This window comes from Meriones unguiculatus, chromosome 8 (genome assembly GCF_030254825.1).
Source record: "Meriones unguiculatus strain TT.TT164.6M chromosome 8, Bangor_MerUng_6.1, whole genome shotgun sequence".
Taxonomy (NCBI): domain Eukaryota; kingdom Metazoa; phylum Chordata; class Mammalia; order Rodentia; family Muridae; genus Meriones; species Meriones unguiculatus.
Genome location: NC_083356.1, coordinates 98,239,342 through 98,260,049, shown reverse-complemented (window position 1 = coordinate 98,260,049; position 20,708 = coordinate 98,239,342). Strand labels below are relative to the sequence as shown.

Sequence of the window (20,708 nt, the reverse complement as noted above, 5' to 3'; positions counted from 1 at the left end):
CAAATTTGTGTCAGCGTGGAGGAGGTGAAGGAGTCAAAGACAACTGAAGTTGGGACCATGTGCCCAGAGGAAAGTGGCTGGCTGTTTGCATACATCAGCTCTAGGAAAAATGATTCTTGATATGCAGTAGAGCTTTATTACAATAACATGACTCCACGAAAACAAAGTGAGAGCCCTTAATGTAATCTGAATTTCTGCTTAGCAACATTAAGATTATTTTTACTATTTAACTTAACCTAGTATATAAAATGTTATTATTTCAACATGCAATTAATGTAAAATTATAAATTCCTAAAAATTTCTTCCATGTTAGGTCTTTGAACACCTACACAGTACATATTAGTCAGACATAAATGTCAAGTCCTCAGCAGTGATGAGTGACTGGTGGCTGTCAGTCACTTTTTTCAGTGAGGCCTTTAACCACTTCTTGACTTGAGTCAAGATAATCAGAATCATAGTTTTTTGGGGGTGGGGTGAGGTGGGATTTTAATAACTGTTCTTTTTGAGCTCATTTCCCAGAAAGTGGTAGGTTTGTACTGCGTCATCTAAGTCCCCTTACCTCTTGGTGACCTGGCTTGTGTAGGGTGTCATTACAGATCCACTCTAAGGAAATGATCTAAGCAGGACGGGTTTGGTCCCTGGAAATGAGTCCCCAATCTGTCTCTCACAGGGCTAGTACTGAGTGTACCTAGTCAACATAGTACAGGGATTTCATCAGTGAGAGTTCAAAGAGTGTGACTGGTTGGAAAAGAGTACAGCCAATGAAAGTCAGTGAAGGGGCATGGCCTGTAGAAGGCAGGACAAACAGAAAATAAAAGTGCTGAAGATAGACTTAAAGCTCTGAGCAGGAGCTGAGCTAAGAGATTGTTCTTTTTCTCGTTTTATTATCACCCATGTCCACAGAAGGTTTGATGTATATTTTTCTTCTTTATGAAATCAAAGCCACCTTATGTGGTAAATTCATTAAAGGTGGATGTTGAGAATCTCCACGAGGTCCTAAAACACCAGGAGAATTTTTATAAACTGTAAACTAATTTAAGGAACAATGGGTGAACCAGGCACAATGGCTCACACCTGTGATCACAACACTCTGGGAGGCGGAGGCAGGTGGATCACTGTGAGTTCAAGGCCAGCCTGGTGTACAAAGTGACTACAGGATAGCCAAGATTACACAGAGAAACCCCGTCTCAAAACAAAAGCAAACAATCAAACAAGCAAACAAACAAAAAACGCAGAGCAAAACAATGGGTGCACATCCAAGTTTTTTCAGTTCAGAGATTTCTGAGCTTAAAATACGAGACAAGGGTCACTGTGCTTTTGTGAAGGAAAATTGCAGTAAAACAGAAGATTTAGCCTTGACAGAGGCTAGCGGGTTTCTGTAGTGTGCCCACTTCTCATATGCTCATTCCATGATATGATAGTGACTCAAGAAGAAACGAGGAATAAAGCTTTGGAGTTTCTGGAAAGGGTACTAATAAGAAATGTGTAGGATAAAAGTTCCTAACCAACCACCCAAGCCAACAGTCTTTACGTTTGATTACACCCGTTTGTCTGCCTTATTCATTTAGAATGATAGTCTACAAATGTGTTGTATTTCTGTGTGGTAACATACCTATGCTTGAATTTTTTTTCTTTTTTTCTTGCATAAGATTTACTCAAAGTCTGTCGAGTGATGGGGTTATGAACCCCTTAATTATTTGTTTTCTCTTGGATATGAGAATCTAGGATTTATGGTAGTGAGTTGCTATGGTGATGGATATGTACAACTAGATGTTTAAGGGAGGGGAGACGGTAAGTCTTGAGCCACATATTTGCATGTAAATTTCTCTCTAGTGAAATGTAAAAAGTCTTGCATGTGAAATAATATTTTCAGTAATATACAAAAAATATGAAAGATGTGTTTACCACATAATTATGGATTTCCATTGTTTCTATTAAATTAGAGGGACAGTTCACATGCTATGAAGATCATTTTAGCATTAACGGTTCATTTAAGCTGTGCGTGGTGGCATCTGCCTATGATTCCAGCACCTAGGAGATAAAGGCAGGAGAACCAATTCAGGCCACCCTTAGTTAATCAGTGAGGTACTGTCTCATAATGAAAGTTAATTTTAAAAGACTAAGACTGAATTTTTCCATAAAGATATGTGTGTGTGTGTGTGTGTGTGTGTGTGTGTGTGTCAGTGTGTCCATGTGAGTCCAGGTGCCTACTGTGTACAAAAAAACTAATGTCAGATCCCTTGGGGCTGGGGTTACAGGTGGTGGTTGTGAGCTGTCCATTTCAGGTGCTGGGAACGAAACTCAGGTCCTTTAAAAGGTCACTCTGTGTTCTTCACTGTGGAACCATGCCTCCAGCCCAAGAGCTTACATTTTTTGACACACTAGTCGTAGCTTGTATCATAAAACATGGCACACAGAAATTTAAAGATCAAACTTCTTCATTTGGTGATTGGAAGGATACTTCCCATTCTTTTAGCTCTAGTGTTTAAAAATACTGTTCTTAAGACAAGATGGGCAACTCCAGCCAATACTGTTCAGAGAAGGTAGATTGTGCGCCTTGAATGTAATATGAAATTTTCTCATAGGCACATTATATCAAGTCACTTTAAGGGCTAGGGAGATTGCTTAGCAGGTAGCAATGCTTGCTTTGCAATCATGAGGGCTTGAGTTTATGTCTCCAAGCACCCAGTTAAAGAAGTAAGGCGTGGCTTCATGTAAGTCCAGCACTGAGTGGGGGAAGAGACAGGAAGATTGCCGGGTGCGCTGGAGAGCATTCAGTCCAGTTGCGGTGGGTGGGGGTGGGGGTATGGATGGCGGGAGGGCAAGCTCTCAATTCAGGAAGAGACACTGTGCCAGAGAAAAAGGTGTTAAGTTATAGAAAATCACATCCAGTGTTCTCTGGTCTCTGAAAACAGACATACAAGCTATAGGCACACATACACACACACACAGTCACTTTCTATCAAATACAGTAAAACCTGAGATCATCAAATTCTAAAGAGAAGCCTGGTGTGTGTGTGTGTGTGTGTGTGTGTGTGTGTGTGTGTGTAGGCATAGGTCAACACTGAGTGCTTCATTGTCACCTTCTTTTTAAAAGACAGAGTCTTTCAGTGCACCCAGAGTGCAAAAATTCAGCTATCTTTGTGAACCAATAAGATTCTGCTGTCTACCCATGTCCACCTTCAAAGCGCTGGGGTTACAGATGCGTGACTTATCTGGGTGCCTGGGATCTGAAACACATCCTAGTGGTTACCTGGTGGGCGATCTAGGGATGGAGTTTCTCCCAGCCCTGGTAAATTCTATTTTAACGGACGTGTTTAGAGGTTTCAGGATACTATCTGCTGGCCCTGTTGCTTTAGACCTGTGCTAACAGGTTAAGATGGGAGGAAGTAGCAGAGTAAAACTTCTTACCTCACAATAGGAGGTGAAAGAGAGAGGAAGAGAACAGCCTTGGGTCATGCTATCTCTCTCGAGGCTATGTCCCCACAGCCTAAAGACCTTTAGACTCCATAGGAGGCTCTGCTTTTTAACAGGCACTCCCAGAAGCCAACAGCAGCACAGATAACAACAGCCAAGCCTTGACCACATGAACCTGAAAGGAACACTTAGGCAAAATACGCCACATATTAAAAAGTAAAAGAGATAAGGGGCATTAATTTTAATAATAGATAGTAATAGCCTTAGGAAGGAATACATCTTTAGAAATGAGTCACTGGGCAATTTCTACGTTATGGAACCATCATAGAAAGTTATCTGAGCTTAGTGTGGCCCTCCCTCCCACACCTATATTATAGGGTGTCACCTTTGCTCCCGTGCTACAAATCTGTACAGCATGCTTCTGAATTGAATCTCTAGACAACTGTGTCAGAATGGTAAGTTCTTTTGTGTCTAACTATATCCAAACTTAGGAAGCCACCATAAAATACAGCATGATAAAGTGCATGGGGCACTCACCAAGAAGAACATTTGCTCCAGACAAAGGACTGGGGGTTCCTCCATGCTACTTGTGAATGAGTCGTGAGTGAACCACAGGCTTCAAATCTCACTGTGTAACACCTTACATATAGGGTACACTAAATTTGTTATATATATATATATATGTATACATACACACATTTATGTAACAAATGCATCTACAAACATATACCGTTCTTCCTTCAATAATAAATTTAGCCCAGTTTACAATAACCTTAAGAAGCTTATTTTGTGGGAAACTTGTTGACTTGTTTATAATATCATTTAGCTTAAAACACAGATGTTACCGCTCTTTCTTTATATCTCTATTCTGTAAGCTTTCATTTACTTAAAATTTCATTTTTCTTAAATATTTTATTACATACGCCTGTCTATCAGTCTGTCTGTCTGTCCGTCCATTCATCCATCTGTCCATCCATCCATTTATCCATTGTCCGTGGAGGGCAAAGGAATGTATGTGGAGGTCAGAGGACAAATTTTGGAATTTGATTCTCTCCTTCCACCATGTGTATTTTGGGGATCAAATAGAGACTGTCAGGTTTGGCAGCAAGCGAGTTCACCTGCAGAACCATTGTACTGGCTCCCTTTTACTTTTTAAACTTTTCGTTACTGTTAAAACTAAGCTACAAAGCCTACAGGGGCGTCAAGGTTGTCATTATCACTGCTCACCTCCACCTTGGACTGATCAGTTTCCGGGGCAAGTCTTCACGGTCAGTGCACTCACGGAGCTACCATCCCCTGCTCTAACAATGCCTCCTTCTGGAGCCCTCTCCAAGCGTCTGCCAGGGGCAGCTGATTTCATGCGGATGAAAATATACTGACGTGGATGAATTGCACTTTGAAAATAAAACTACAATATAGTAAATATATTATTATTATATTTATTTATAAATATATTTATTGCTGTCAGGTACCATAGGCTGTGCACAACTGTATGGGACTCACAATACAGTAGGTTTTTAAATATAAAAACCTAGCACCACATCAACAGGAAGAGTCTTGGGGCTGGAGAGGCAGCATTTACTGCAAGCCTGACAAAAGGCCTACGTTAAATTGCTGAGGACTACAGGGGGGTGGGGGAGGACGATGGACTGGCACCCCAGCAGGCTGGATCACACACACACACACACACACACACACACACACACACACACACTCACACAGCCCATACCTCCCAACGAATAAACGCATACAACAAAACATTTCAAAACATTTTAAAAGTACATGTTCTGTGCTGTGCTAATACTTTCTGATGGATATAATGTCACTTGGAAACAGGACGTTTTTGTTTGCTTCTCTCATAATTCTATGAGATCACTGCCGTACAAATTCTGATTTCTTTATTCCAATTGCTGAAAATGTTACAGTACTGACAAGGTAAGCTTTATCTGTTTATGATGTGTCTTACCTTGTCACCTTTTGCACCGGGTCTTTGCAACATGGCGTGGATGTTGTACTTATAGCACATGTCGATTGCTCTGGAAGCTTTGCAAGCTCAATGCCCACCTGCTGTTTGTAGAGCCCATATTGACAGTGCCCCATCAGCCTGAGAGAAAACCCGCCGAGTTCGTTTCGGAGCGTTGAAGTTACTCAGCATCAGACCTCTTGCCACGAACACCTTGCTTTTGTAGAACACAGGAGCATTCCAACCTGCAGAGGACAGTTTTCTGTATTAAAGGCAAATACTTAGGAATAAATACCTGGCTTCCGCTTGGCACCCGAGCTGCCCCAGCATCTTCATAAGGTCTTTTTTGATCTGGTCAGTTCTAAAGCACTCAGCTCGGCTCAACCTCCAGGCTCAGAACTCAGCTGTGGTGGGCCAAGACCAAGCCAAAATATATGGTGCCCTGGCATTTTCTTGCCTATTTTAAAGAAGTGTCTGCTTGTGGGTGTCTGGAAGGGCTCAGATGTGCACCACATCTCCAATTTTTAAAAACTGTTTGTTTGGATCTAGGATGAAACGAGGACGGAGTCTTTTTATACTCCGGGATGTTTTGATTCCTCCTCCGTGGTGGCACGAAAGTTCCCCAGAACTGCTACTCTCGTGCTTCAAAGTCCATCACGACTCCCACGGTGCCATCATCTTTTGACAGTGAAGGCATCTTATCACAGGGGTTTCCTAGGCTTCCGAAAGAAGGTTTGTTCTGTAGTGCTGAGATAGGCGAAGAAGTATCGCTTACTCTAGAGCAATTAATTTACATGACTCAATCACTTTCAGGGAGCCTTCCAACAGCAGTGATAACACCAGCGTCGTAATCTTGGGTTTTGTGAGTTAGTCAGATGAAAATAATACCATTCACTCTTTTTTTTTTTCAGGCTGCACGGGTAAATCGAGTTTACCTTTGTTTCTATTTAGTTGGCGATGGCTGCCCTTACTTTTTGGATCCCAATCAAGACCGGAAGTGCAGCCACGTGTCTGCTTGTGCTGGGGGGGGGCTCCCCTTTGCAGGAGGACTCATGGTGTGTGTGCTGCTGCTGGTGGTGATGATGGTGATGGTGGTGGTGGTGGGGAGTTAAACAATGCTCTGTCCCTTAATTTCCATTACACATTGCAGATGGCCTATCACTCGGCGCAGTTGTGTCGGCTTCGCGCCGTGGTTTTTAGGGCACAGGAAGTCTTCCGATGAAGGCATGGATGAAAGGAGTTTGGTAAAGCAGAGCTCTAGGTCCGAGGGCAAGGGCGCCATGGGTCACTTCCAGGGTCACTTCCAGGGAGCCACAGAGAGGGCGCGCTTTCACAGACCCAAGAGCTGTCATGAGGTGGTGGGACAGGCCTAAAGGAGCAGCAGGTTGTGTTCTCGCGGCCCAGGCTACGTTAGTTAGTTACACTTAGGGGCAGCGGACGAATAAATGAACGTGCAGAGATCTAGAAACCTGGATCTTCTGCAGGAGACTGTAGAGAAAGCAGCTGCCGCCGTCCTACATGTCTCCAAAGTCTCAGCCGGGCTTTGCTCTCCTACCCCCCCCCCACACACACCTCCACAGGAGAAGCTAATCTCGGGGACCTGGTGCGGCCTGCTCGTCGTCGCCCACAAGAGGTGTCACCTCCCCGCCACCCCTCCGCCCTCGGTCTCCCGCCCCGCCCTCGGGCGGGTGGCTGGCGGCGGTGCCCGCGGAGGCGCGGCCGGGGCGGGCCCTGTCCCCCGAGGCAGCCCGCGGGGGCCAGTGGCAGGAGCGGCGCGCCGCCGGCGGCGGGGGGCGTGGGATGGGGGAGGCGGCGGAGGGGAGCGCCCGCTGCCGCTCGAGCCAACCGCGCACTTCCGAAGGGTGTCGCGGCTGCGCTCCCCACCCGCGCCCCGGGAACTTCAAAGCGGCCCGCGCCGCCCGGCTGCGCTCTGGGGCCCCCGCAGCCCCGCACGGCCACCCGGTGGCCATGACCCCAGCGCGAGGCTCCGCACCGAGCCTGGCCCTCCTGCTGGTGGCCCTGTCCGCCGAGCTCGCGGCAGGTACCGTGGGCGTCCCCTCCCCGTGCTGGCGGGGGTGGCGGTGGGGGCGGTCTGCGGGTGACAACCGGCGACAGGAGGTACTCCGGGCCGGGTGGCCGTCTGGGAAGCCGGGGGTGGGTGTGTGTGTGTGTGTGGAGGGGGTGGAACGGCAGTGGGCAGAGAGCTCGCGGGGCTGGGCGTAGCGTGGGCACCTGATGTCTGGCAGCCGAACGGGGTGGGTGTACAGGTGTTTGGGGGTGGGGTGGGGAACGAAATCGTCAAGGGAAGGAAAGGGACAGGGACGCGGGGTTTGGGGAGTGCGGCTGGGGCGGGTGATTAATTTGAGGACACTTTGCAGCAGAGGGAGTTGGGGAGCATCGTAGGTGCGGGCTTGGCTGGCGGCGGGGCGGCACTACTTCACAGCGCGGGGCGCTCGGAGGTGTGCAGGTGCGCGCTGGGGGTGGCGACGCGAGTGAGCCCCGGAGGGACGCACAGGGATGGCGCGCACGGGGCGGGGGGGAGAGGCAAGTTAGTCTGAGTTTTAGGAGGTGAAATGCATTTCGAAGGCCGTTGGTGCCAGTCTTGGGAGGCAGGGAAGGGGGGCTTAAGTTCGCGCCGCTTGCAAGGCACGTTGCTTTCGAGGTACGGTTTTCTCTCCGTTGCCGGAAGCCGGGGTATGGCAAGCGTCCCAGCGTTTATAGCAGGTCTGTGCTGTGATAGGCTAAATAGAGCCCTCGACCTGAGCTAGGAGCCAAACGTTTCTTTTACAATGTTTACTAGAAACTGGGGCAAACGCATCTTTGCTTAAAAAAAAAAAAAAAAACCTCCAAGACCATAGTCTGCTCCTAGGAGAAACCTTTAGCTGTGAACTATCCTTTGTACCTTGCCCTGGATGACAGAGAACAGGGACAGATTCCTGCCTAACTTATTCTTTAAAAATATCAGTCAGACATTGAAGACGTTTGCACATAAAACACTGGTGTTTTTCCGTAGATCAGTACTTTGTCCGAAGCTGATTTTAATGTTTTTTTTTTTTTTTTTTTTCAGATGACAATCTGTTTGACATTAATAGCTACACTCAGGGTGGGTAGTTTTCCTCCTGGTGACATGTGCAAGAGAATGTTTGGAAGAGTGTGATTGCTGTCATGTACAGATGTCAGATGGCCTGAGAGAATTACCAAGTACAATATTCTAGTTGAAAAGCGATAATTGGAAAGAATTAAGTGATAAAATTGGAGGATGAAAACAGTTCCAGCCATCTTTTAAAAAAAGCGGTTACTCTAAGGCAGCCAGGAAGATGATGGGGGTGGGGAGGGAAGTAAGAGTCTAGAAAATTTATTGATGGGAACAAGTTCACTGTGGGAAAGGCCTAGAAAATGGGTGAGCACTTTGCTAACTTGGGACCCTGAGTGTGTGTTCTTGACAAACAGTAGAATTCACCACCCCCAAATGCAAAACCCAAAAGGCGGCTTTCCACGTATCACAGCTTTGACTGGCTACCTGTGAACCTGTCTCTCTAGATTAACGAAGTTATCGCTTTTATTTGGGAGAATAGCAAACAGATGCGCGCGCGCGCGCGCACACACACACACACACACACAGAACAAATCATACTTCTTATGTATACTTCAGAGATATGTTTTGTTCTATAACAGAAACTAAGGCACACCAACATAATAAAGTGCGTCCCATATACTTTTGACAAAGAGTGGAAACTTTTGACACTAAAATGCAATATATGTGCAATATGATATATACATATATGTATCACTCAAATTTGATCATTTTGTTAAAGACTGAGATACCAGAAAATGCATAATATGGAACTAACGTGTCAAACTGTAGTGAACTTGTTAAAGCTGAACTTTTATGACCAACTTTTCTTCCCAGTGCAATTTATTTTTCAGATTTTTTTCCTTTTTTAAAAAATGTGTAGCCTATTGTGTCCACATAGGCAATCAATATTTGTTGCAGGTTTTATACAGTTCTTTGATGACTTTTTTTTAGATTTGTTTGTTTTTATCTTATGTGTATGAACATATGCCTGCATGTGTATATTTGTGTGTGAGCGGGCACCGTGTGTTTGCTTGCCTGCTGCCTGAGGAGGGCAGAAGAGGGTGTTGGATCCCCTACATAGAACCCGAGTTACAGATGGTGGTGAGCGACCCTGTGGGTGCTGGGAATGAACCTGAGTCCTCTGCAAGAGCAGCCTGTGCTTTTAGCCACTGAACCATGGCCCCAGACCCTCTTTGGAATTTTGATAGCAGGATTCTAGGTAGTTTTTAAGTTGTAGTTAAGCATTTAGGCTGTATTTTTCACATGGTTTCTAGCCTCTTTTTGTAAACTAATCCTACTGACCATTCACAAATGTCTACTTGACACGGTTGGCATGTTATATGCGAAGCTGTTCTTGACATGATGACATAGAGTAGCTGTATGGCAAAAAGCACCAGCTTCCAAGCTGGCTCTGCTCGGTGCCAGCCTAGGGCCCTGCATATCTGACAGCCTGGTAAAGTAGCTAGTCCTTTCTGCTTTGGCGGGTCCTCTCCAGCATCTCTGTCAACCCTGAGGTGGCTTAGAGTCACGGAAGAGTTCCTTGTTCCTCTGAGAATTCCAGCATCTTAGAAAAATTACTCACTGGCCTTCTCTGGTTGTGTGGCTCTTTGATACATCGTTGCTTGATAAGATGGAGTCTCCTGGCATTCACAACACTCCTCATTCATACCAAACAAAAAGAAAGTGGGCTGGGGACTCTCCACTCTGGGCTGCACTGGGATCCTGAGGATACATCTTAGGTGTTTCCTTCTGATGTTGTACCATTCCTTTGTCCTTCCATCAATAAAGATTTATTGAGACCCATAAAGTTCCATGACATTGCTCTAGAAGGACAGAGCTCAGGCAGTTCTTTAAGAGCTGCTATGGGGCCGAGGGTATCAGGTGGTTAGGATCTCCCCCCCCCCCCAAGCAACAGTTAGCATTTCTCAGAGGTGCTTTGGGCAGAGAGTGAAAATCCCTGGGAGGAGCTTACAAAGGCAAGAGCTCTTGCCACCTCTGCCCTTCTTTAGGCACAGTCATTTATTGGTCAGCGGGTACAAATGTGGCAAGAGCCTCTCTGGTTCCAAGGAAGAGGTATCTCTGGCTGAGAAGAAACTGTGTGGGTACCCTTGGGGCCTATTTCTTCACCATCTGAACTGCCCAAGACTGTTTGTTCTTCAGCTTCCAGTTTAAAGGGATGCAAAATCATGGGCGCCTCTGATTCATTTAAGTTATGCAAAAAATACAAAGACTTTGAAGTGGCAGAATATGGTAAACCAAGGAAGACATTGTTTGACTCGAACAATGGACCTGTTGGGGTTGGGGGCAGATTGCAGGGGAATCTAGTCTAGAGAGAGGAAGGGGCAGCTGAAGATAGCAGGAGCTAAGCTGTGGATTAATCGATTATTCAGTTTTGTTTTAAATGCCGATTAGACACTAAAGTGGAGTTCTTAAGAAAGAAATTAGTTTTAGGGGTCTCAAGTTCAGAGGACCTGCCTGGGCCGATGTTAAAAAACTGAGCCAAGGCCATTTGTAGATAATTTTGAAAAGTAGGTCAGGTTCTCAAATATAGTAAACAAAGTACAAACCTGGTTAATTTGAGTTTCAGGTAAATAATGTATATATATATATATATATATATATATATATATATATTGGTGTTTATGTGTCACCGATACAGCACCACATATACATATATTAAAAATTAGTTTCTATGCTGGCAGGTTGGTGGCACATGCCATTCATTCTATCACTGGGGAGGCAGAGGCAGGCAGATCTATGAATTCAAGTCCAGCCTGGTCTACAGAGTGAGTTCCAGGACAGCCAGGGCTCTACAGAGAAACACTGTCTTGAAAGACAAACAAACAAACAAATAAACAAACAATTATTTTCTGTGTAATTCAAGTTAACTGGGAAATCTCTGACTTTAGCTGGCAGAACAATGTGATAATGTGAATTTTTGTTGCACATAGTCCTGAACTTTATTTTACTTTTTTATTGAAAGAACAGTGCAGACCTATTTTCTTTTTCAGGTCTCTTTTGTTCTGGCTCTGCTTCTGTCCCAAGTTGCATCTCAGGATAGGTCACTGTGAGCTCTTTGAACAAGAAGTTCCCTTGCTTCACTGTGGCCCAGAGGCAGATCTAGCCTTTTCCAATATCAGTTTGAATAACTCTACAAAAGATCTGGAGGGGACAGGAGCTCTACAAGGAAAGCAGCAGAACCAAGAAATCTGGGTTCAGGGTTCTTTTCTGAGACTGATATTCCAACCAATGACCATGCATGGAGATAACCTAGAACCCCTGCACAGATGTAGCCCATGGCATCTCAGTGTCCAAGTGGGTTTCCTAGTAAGGGGAACAGGGGCTGTCTGTCTTTGACATGAACTCAATGGCTGGTTCTTTGATCATCTCCCACTGAGGTGGGGGTTGGGGGGGCAGCCTTACCAGGCCACAGAGGAAGACAATGCAGCCAGTCCTGATGAGACCTGATAGACTAGGTTTAGAGGGAAGAAGAGGAGGACCTCCCCTATCAGTGGGCTTGGAGAGGGGCATGGCAGGAGATGAGGGAAGGGCTACAGCTGGGATACAAAGTAAATAAAATGTAATTAATATAAAAATAACAATTAAAATAAAAAAGAAAATATAGAAAGTTAAAAAAAAAAGAACCTATGAAGAGGAGACAAACAATTCTTTGAGGTCCCTGGAAGTGACTTAAATCAAAACAGTTGGTTCCACCCAAATTTGCAGCCTTTTGAAAATGATTGTTATTTATAGATACCATTTGAGGGTGTTTTCCTTTTGAAAAATCTTTTGTTGTTGTTTTCACTTTTAGGAGAAATTCTTCCAGTCAGTAAAGACTCAAGTAACTTACTTTTCTTAGTAATACTTGACTCACTTATTGCAAATCAGTGGCTTGTTGAAAATCAGAGTTAGGGGCTGGAGAAAGGGACAAGGTCATGATTAGGGAGGCTGTTAAGCCCTGTAGGACTGGATCTGTCTAACACAATTTGTGGATTGGGGCCACCATTTAAGAGAATTATTGCAATCCTTTTGGGAAAGGAGCCAGAATATAAAAATAGCAGCCAGAGGCTATTTCACCTCTGCCCTGGCCTAGTCTCCACCTAGGACGGCTGTCAACAGAGGATCGGCATCACCTTCATGAATGGACCCTTGCACGCATGGGTTCTTAGGCTCCAGATATGCTCTCACATATAGAAATAGCTCATTTTCAGCAAGCAATGAAGTGGATTCTCAAGTATCAGTGATAAACTAATCCAACCTTGCAAAATTTCCAAGGACAAAGTGCATGGTGCGCCATACCTCATTGTCTCATCTTCAAGGTTTCTTTTGGATCTTTCTGCTGCTTTGGCTTTCTGTATATTAAGCGGTTTTTGTTTGTTTGTTTGTTTGTTTGTTTAACCAGTAATCAAAACTCCAAGGTTTATCTTTATTTTAAGACAATATGATATATTCATAGGTAATATGCAAGGGACACTTGGATTAGTTATGAAAACCTAACTATTATCTCGGTCCACACGCCTTCCCTTGGTTAAGTGGGGAGACCCAGAAAAGAGGGCTGGGTGTGGGGAAACAAAAGAGAGTAACTTTTTGTTACCTGGTGCCTTGGCCCCCAACTGCCTGGCAAAACTCCAATACACTCTACCTTCCTAACCGCTTAATATCTCAGAGAGTCAAGGAATCAATGATGGCGTCAAGTGGGAGCACGCATAAACCAGAATCCTAGATCCAGACACTATATCCTTGCAAGGCCATCAAATATTTGAAAAAAAAAAAAAAAAAAAAAAAGAGCAGATTAAGGACGCCAGCCCCTCACGCCATTTGTGCAGCTCTGAGGGGAACCTGTGAGTGAATGCAGGTAACAATGATGTGAAGTAAAGAATGGACGCTGGGTCCCTGGGAAGAGATGCCGAATATCTTCAATGTGGAAGCAAAGCTTTCCTGTCCTGTACTTGTTTGGGAAAGAAGATAGACCACAAAGCCAAGACATTGACTTCTGTTCCTTTCTAATTTTTGAGGGTTGGATCTCCAAATATGAGGGCTACCACATCCCTAGACCGTGAACAGTACGAGTATCTACTTTCCTTTAGGGATTCAGAAAGGAGAGAGGGGAGAGGGAGATGGGTGCGAACGTAAAACGTGCTAGGAAGTCCAAGTCAGCCCAGGCCCACACTGCCACCTCCCTTCCTGTACCTCTTGAGCTTCCGTGCTCTGATTGGCTAGAGAGGTTCTGCTTGTTCTGAGTCTTCACTTTTTCCCCTCGAAAAATCACTTACCTTTTCTGTTATTCTCTTCTGTCTTTCTGAGAGTAGGCATGCCAAGATATTGTCTCTTTAGAGCCGTTTTAAATTAATCCTCTCAAGAATTCGCGGGTGAATCATCCAGTATGACTCAAGGGCTTGCTTATTATTTTTTAAAACAATTTAAATTTGCGATGACTTATACGTCCCAAATTAGAGCAATCTCGTTTTTCATTAAACTTTTCACATAGAAATATCATTAGAATGCTCAAATTTTGAAAGCGAAATGCACGTCATATCCCCCCCTCCACCACCCAAGTCTGTTCTGTCATCTTAATCCCATAGTAAGGCACAAGGACAGTGAGAGGTGCCACATCTCAGCATGCTTGATTAAAGTTTTGAACAACTTCGTGATTGCTTGAAATTAAGGTTTTATTTTTTATTTCTTTGTGGTCAAAAATAAGAAGAGAGAAAAATCTAGTCCATCAGGACCTGGGAAATGGTAATTCTACTGCAAAATGTTTCATACATAAAGGCTTATCCAAGACATGGTAATTGAGAGAGTGGTAATCCAGATTAGAATGGTTTTTTTTAAAAACAGGCTGTTTTAAAACAGAGCCAGAATATATTAAAAAGTATTAACTCATCACATCTCCCAGTTCTATCTGATGACACTTTCCTGGCCTGTTCTCCTAGATGTGTATTTTTTTTCCTCTTTTCTACCACCCCCATTATCACTCTTCAAGAGTAAAAATTCAACTCTGAACATTTGCTTGTGCTCAGAGTTATAGTAAGACTGTGTTCTCACTTAAACCTCTCTTACAGTCTGCAGCATGTATTTCCAGGAAATAGACAATGTACTAAACCTGGAAGACTGAAAGAATAGTTGTCAATTTAGAAGGTTCCTTGTAGAATAAGAAATGTGTACTTGAATGAAATTATTAAAAAAAAAAATCTTTCCTAGTGCTGGCCTCTAGCTGTATTTCACTAAAAGGCATTGCTTTTTGCAGAGTGCAGAAAGTTGACTTCAGTAAAACAATTGGACCTTTTAAAAGAGTTGAGAGTTGCTGGTTGCTGGTGGCACTTGCCTTTTATCCCACCCAGCACTTCAGAGGCAGAGGCAGGGGGATCTCTGTGAGTCTGAGGCCACCCTGGTGGTCTACAGAGTTAGTTCCAGGATAGCACAGAGAAACCTTGTCTCAAAAAACAGGGAAAAAAATGAGTTGAGACTTGTGAATCAAGTTTTTCACTTCCTCCCATGTTCTTCTTTATCATTTTCTTTTGCTACTTAATTTAGGTTTGATTTATTTTCTTGAAATGGTGTTTTGTATCAAGTGTTGGCAGCTTTACACTGAAGGATCAAGTAGTATATGAATTCTGGTATTGGGATCCATGTCCTAAGGTCTCTGTTGCAACTCTCTAATTCATAGTTTGTAGTAATGAAAACACCCTCAGACAATGCATGATAGGTGTTGCTGCATTTTAATAAAGCTTTATTTATAAATGGCCCACACTGTAGGGTCATAGTTTGCTGATGCTTTCTGCAGTCACTCACTTAATGACCTTTGATCTTTTCTAATTTAAAGTTCGAAGTTTCCAGATCTGCAGCTGCTGCAGCTCATCCACAAAGTATATTCTGTTGTGCTTCTATTTTTGATTGAATTCCAAACATTTTCTCATTTTGCTTGGTAATTTGGTGAGGCCAACATGGAATGTAGATGTCTGTAGTTTAATTTACAAATGTTTTAGAACATTCTTATTAAATGCTAATTTAATTTTATTTTTAGTTAAAAAAACCCCTACAGTTTGTATGATTTCAATTATTTTGAATCTGTGTTTGTTCTACAGCTCAGCATGAGCTTGACTTAGTGGGTGTGCAGGCGAGGACTCTTCTCTGCATGGGCTCACTGTTCTGTGAATACCTGTTGGCTCTAGCTACTTGGCAGTGCTGTTCAAATCTTGTGTACCTTACTGTATTTTTGTCTCATTCTCTCTCAACTGCTAGAGGAGTGTGGAATTCTCTAATTTACTTGTGGATTCGTCTATTTATATTTCTAGGTTTCCCAGATTTTGCTTCCAGGGTTTCAATGTTTTCATTGGTCTGTGAACATATCGGAGTATTATGTCTTCTTTTCAAAATGTATTTTATAGTTTTATGCGTATGGGTGTTTTGCCATTTGTGTTCATGGACCATATGTGTACCTGATGCCCTGTGGAGGCCAGAAGAGGCCATCAGATCCCTTGACACTGAAGTTATATGCATGCTGGCAATTGAATCCAGGTTGTCTGAAGAGCATCCAGTGCTCTTAACCACTGAGCCAGCTCTCCAAGCCCATATTATGTGTTTTTTAATACACATTGTGAAATCTGCCTTATCTTTCGAGGCATTTATTAAAATGACACATTTTCTTCATTTCTGGCAACAATATTGTTTGCTTGGAAGTTTCTCCTGTCAACATAGTCTTTCTAGTATTCTTAGAGTCAATAGTTTTAGATCTATTAACACTATTAGGACAGCTATTATAACTTACCAGGGCCAAGGGAAGGCTCTGCATTTCACAGATTTTTCCTTTTTTTTATTATTTTACATATGGCTTTGTATTTAAGTTGGCTTTTTTTGTAGCAAGCATATAGGTGAGTCTGTCTCATTGACTCTTATCTCCTTGCCTTTTAACTGGACTACATAGAATGTATACATTGAGTGTATATTATCAGTCTGTTTGGGTTTAAGGCTGTTACATTTTTGTAACTGTTCATTTCCTTTCTTTTCTTGCCCTCAGCTGGTATATTGGACCGAGTGCAAGTGTTATGTATTATTTCTGCTATTAATTTATAAGTTATATCTTCTTGTTTTGGCTGTTGCCTCAAAATTCTTACTTCATCTTTAAATTATCATAGGTTAAGGACTTCATCACGTACTTTAGCTCTGTCTTTGTGATCTTAATGCCATTCTACTTTTAAATATCTCATAAAATACCAAATACATTTGCTTATTGTGGCTTTAAGCATTTAATTACATTTAAATAAATTGATGAAATGAGCAGTTTTTACTTTTCTATTTGTCTTTATTATAAATAATGTGCTCTTTATTATAATTTTTTAATCAATCAACTGGATTATTTTTGCTTTAATCTGAATGATTTTCCTCCTTATTGTTTGGTAGTGCTCTTTGAAGGCAATGAATTCGACTTTTTTTTATTTTTATAAAGTTTTGTTTTACTTTCCCTTCACCCTCCAGCCTATTACTTAAATTTCTGAACTTGAAATATCAAAATTTAAGTAGCCTCATAGTTGCCGCTTATCTGCTTTCTAGCCCCGTTTTTATTACAGGTTGTTTTCTTCTTTTTGCCACAAACTGACCTGTTTGCTCGCCCCTCTTTCTATGAATACACGTTTTTGTGAGTTTCTAAGTAACTCGTAGGCAGCAGCATGCACCCTCTTAAATACTTCAGCATGCATATCACGCAGAGTTTAATATTTGTTCACAGTTTTCTCCTGTGATCAAATATTTATATATGATATTCTTGTGTGTTCCTTTTGAGAAATGTAGTCACCTAGTCTTTACAAGATATTAATGATTTACTTCACCATGGAGCACGGTTCCTCTCAAGCACCTCTCCAGTCATTCCTTGATGCCGGACTCCCAAAGACATCTACTGCTCTTCTTTTTCTGTAGATAAGTTTTGGTTATTTAAATTCTGCTTTGTAGCTGCCTATTAGCTTAAATTTGTTGGTAGTGTTCAAATTGTGTGTATTTTTTTTTTAAATTGTGTATATCTTACTGAGAAATTTTTGTTAAAATTTTCTCATTATGTTGAATGCTTTTTCTTTTGTTCTTTCTTAAACATTATTATTATTACTATCGTTTGTGTGTATCTGTGTGTGTGTGTTTGTGTGTGGTGTGTATGCTCACGCGCACCATGGATTGTGTGTGGAAGTCAGTGGGCAACTTGAGAGAGTTGGTTTTCTCCTTCTATGGTGTATGAGTCCTGACAGAACTCAGGCTGTCAGAGGTGACAGCACACACCTTTGCTCCCTCAGCCATCTTTCCTGCTTGGCTTTAGTTTTGTCAAATTTCATTTCATGTATTTTTGAAATTCTTTTAGTTGTACTTGTATGCATTCAATATTGATGTTTTCTTGACAGGCTGACTATTTTCTTTTTGTAAGATAGCTGCCTTTATGGAGCTCAGTGTAAACTCTTCCAGTAATATTATCGTGATGTCTACAAACAGCCATGATAATGTCACAGTGTTTAAGTATATTATTTTTGTCACTATTTTGCTTATAACTTCTCTGTGTTGTTATCATAGCTGTGAACTCTGTGAGCTATGGTGGTAGCACATTCTTCAGCATGCACTTGGACCTTGGTTTAAAGCATTTGGCAAATGACTCTAGGTGACTTTAATGAAAGTGGTTAGCCCATTCATACTTATACTAATTGATATAGGTATTAATCATTCTATCTTTCTTTTTTCTTTCTTCTTTTTTTCGTGGAAGTGGTACTGTTTTCAGTGTTTCATTTTATCTAATTTACTGATTTCTTCATTTTACCTTATAGTTATTTTCTATGTTGCTATTCTTTCTTAACTATTAATTTAAAGAGTCTTAACTGAAGAATCTGTCCTTGCTGAACTCAGTGTTCATTTTCAGTCAATACAGTGATCTTACTTTACAAGTTCACACTTCCATCTTCTTACTTCACACATCCTTCTTCACCCTACTTGAAATGCAAAGACCTTGTGATAGCATGGTTAAATTTATAAACAGTATATTTACATCCATCAAAATAATTTTGTGAAACAGATTTAGATATGATGCTGATGTTATAAATAGCACATAGATAATTAATATATCTGCAGTGAAAGTCTATGGTGAAAAATGAAGGAACTGATGTGATAGTTCAGCAGAACGAAATATTACATATGATGAACAGGAGATAATACTTTTGATGTTCTCATCAGCTGATTTGACACAGCTTAAGAAAGTATCATAAATTTGAAGATAAAAATTACACTAAAATGATACAATTATACTATTTTAAAGTAATTATACTAAAACAAAAGGTATTATGGGATAGAGAAGAAAAAGTACCAAGAAGCAAAACAGGGTATATGTTTTGTGCCAGGCAAGACTTAGTATCATACATGTGTAAGTGAGATCGAAGGACTTTTGGTTAATATTTTTTCACAAGGAATGAAAAACTTCAATTTATTAATCACAGAAACTCAGAAAATCAAAGCGAATGATGACTATCTCTCCTCCCTTGCACAGCACCATTAGATATCTCATATTTTAATTGATAGGATTCAGAAAAATCTAAATAAAATAGATGCATTACACACATAGAAGAATTGTCACGCTCTATAAAGAGACACTATGAAGAGCAAAAAAACAAGTGATATATACAGTAAAAAAAAATCTTTCAATCTGTTGTGATTTGTATCCGAAGTACACCCCAAATCTTTGACCCCAGCTGCTGGTGCTATGGGAAGGTGATTGGATGATGAAGATACTGACCTAATGAATGGATTAAAGCCTTCCTTGATGGGTTCATAATTGAATGGATTATCGGGATGTGTTGAAACCGTGAAAGGAGATTAGAAGTGGATAAAGTGGATCACCAGGAGTGCGCTGTTGAAAGGATGATGTTTCTCCCGGCTTTGTTCATTTTTCTCTTCCTGGCTGCCAGGAAGGGCCCTGCCCTTCTGCTATGGTTTTGCCTTGCAACAGACCTAAACAATGAATCCAGATGACCATGAACAAAAGCCTCTGGAATGATGAGAAAAGTCAACCATTCTTCATTTAAGTGGGTTATGTTATTAGTAATCAATGTACATGTCAGAAATTGGGATGTTACAACTCCACAATACTGAAGGCTGACATTCATTGAGATGATATGACAATATTACATGTATATGTGCTCAACTGTGGAGCTTCAAATGCATGAAGCAACACCGACAAAATTTAAAGGGAAAACACAAAAACCTAGGATGCTCAAAGTGTCAGCATGAATAAAATCCCCATCTGAAGCACAGCTCAGCATTGCCCAACATATGATGTTATCTTCTAAAAGAGAGAAGAAATTTAAAAAAATTAAACAAATAAACGGAATGTGTTGTCCACAGACCTGCTCTATAATACATTTTTTTTGTAAGCATTTTAAAGATGAAATAAATATTGTTTCAGACAGAATATTGGCTACATATCAACAAATAAGGATCTTCAGAAATAATGAAAAGATAACATAAAATCGATTTTCTTCAGTATAGGTAATGGAGTTTTTAATGCAAAAATAGTAACAAGTCTCTGTGAATTTTTACCACGTCCATGGGCAAATAAATATATCATAGCCTTAGACCAGATAGGAAGGGAAACTAGGAGTTTACAAATTTAAATTCCCTAAACCACATGCAAAATGTTGTAATATTATTTGAACGTATGCTAAGTATTGTATACTGTGATTTAGAATGAATTCTGTTTATACAGAGTAACTTTAAATATTTCCTATATATATGTAAAATACATATATATATATATATATATATATATATATATATATATGAAACCAGTAATCCAAATAAATAAAACCAAAAGTACTGAGGTCAAACGAGGTAACTAAACATACCTTGACAAAGTACTAATAGAGAATATTCTGGCCCATGAATCTGTGATATAATCATTACACTTAATTCTGATTTTAGACTTTTTCCTTTAAGGTCAAGTAGTCAATCTATAGCCACAAGACTAATAAACTTTAAGTGCCCGTAATAAACTTATTTTACTTTTTGCACTCACTATTAGCCGATAATAAAGTTACGTAATCAGAAATAAACAGAAAGGGGATCCAAGATGGTGGCACGATACCTGAACTTCAGTACAGCAGTGATAGCAGAGCAACAGACAGGCCATGCTGTCGACCTCAAAATTACAGCACCTGTGTTTTCCAGGTGAGAGGAGAGCTCTGGGTAAAGCAAACAAGCGGGACCCAACCTCAGGTCACCCGGTTCCTGGCC

General features: G+C 41.6%; 1 protein-coding gene across 1 annotated transcript in view; it reads left to right on the top strand.

Moving 5' to 3' along the window:
- The first annotated feature begins 7,152 nt into the window (after positions 1-7,152).
- Positions 7,153-20,708, top strand: part of Acvr1c (activin A receptor type 1C) — an 83,413-nt gene continuing 69,857 nt past the window's right edge. The window contains exon 1 of the mRNA XM_021638741.2: positions 7,153-7,421. Coding sequence (XP_021494416.2) covers positions 7,181-7,421 — 241 coding nt within the window. The 5' untranslated portion in view covers positions 7,153-7,180. The remainder of the gene's footprint in view (positions 7,422-20,708) is intronic.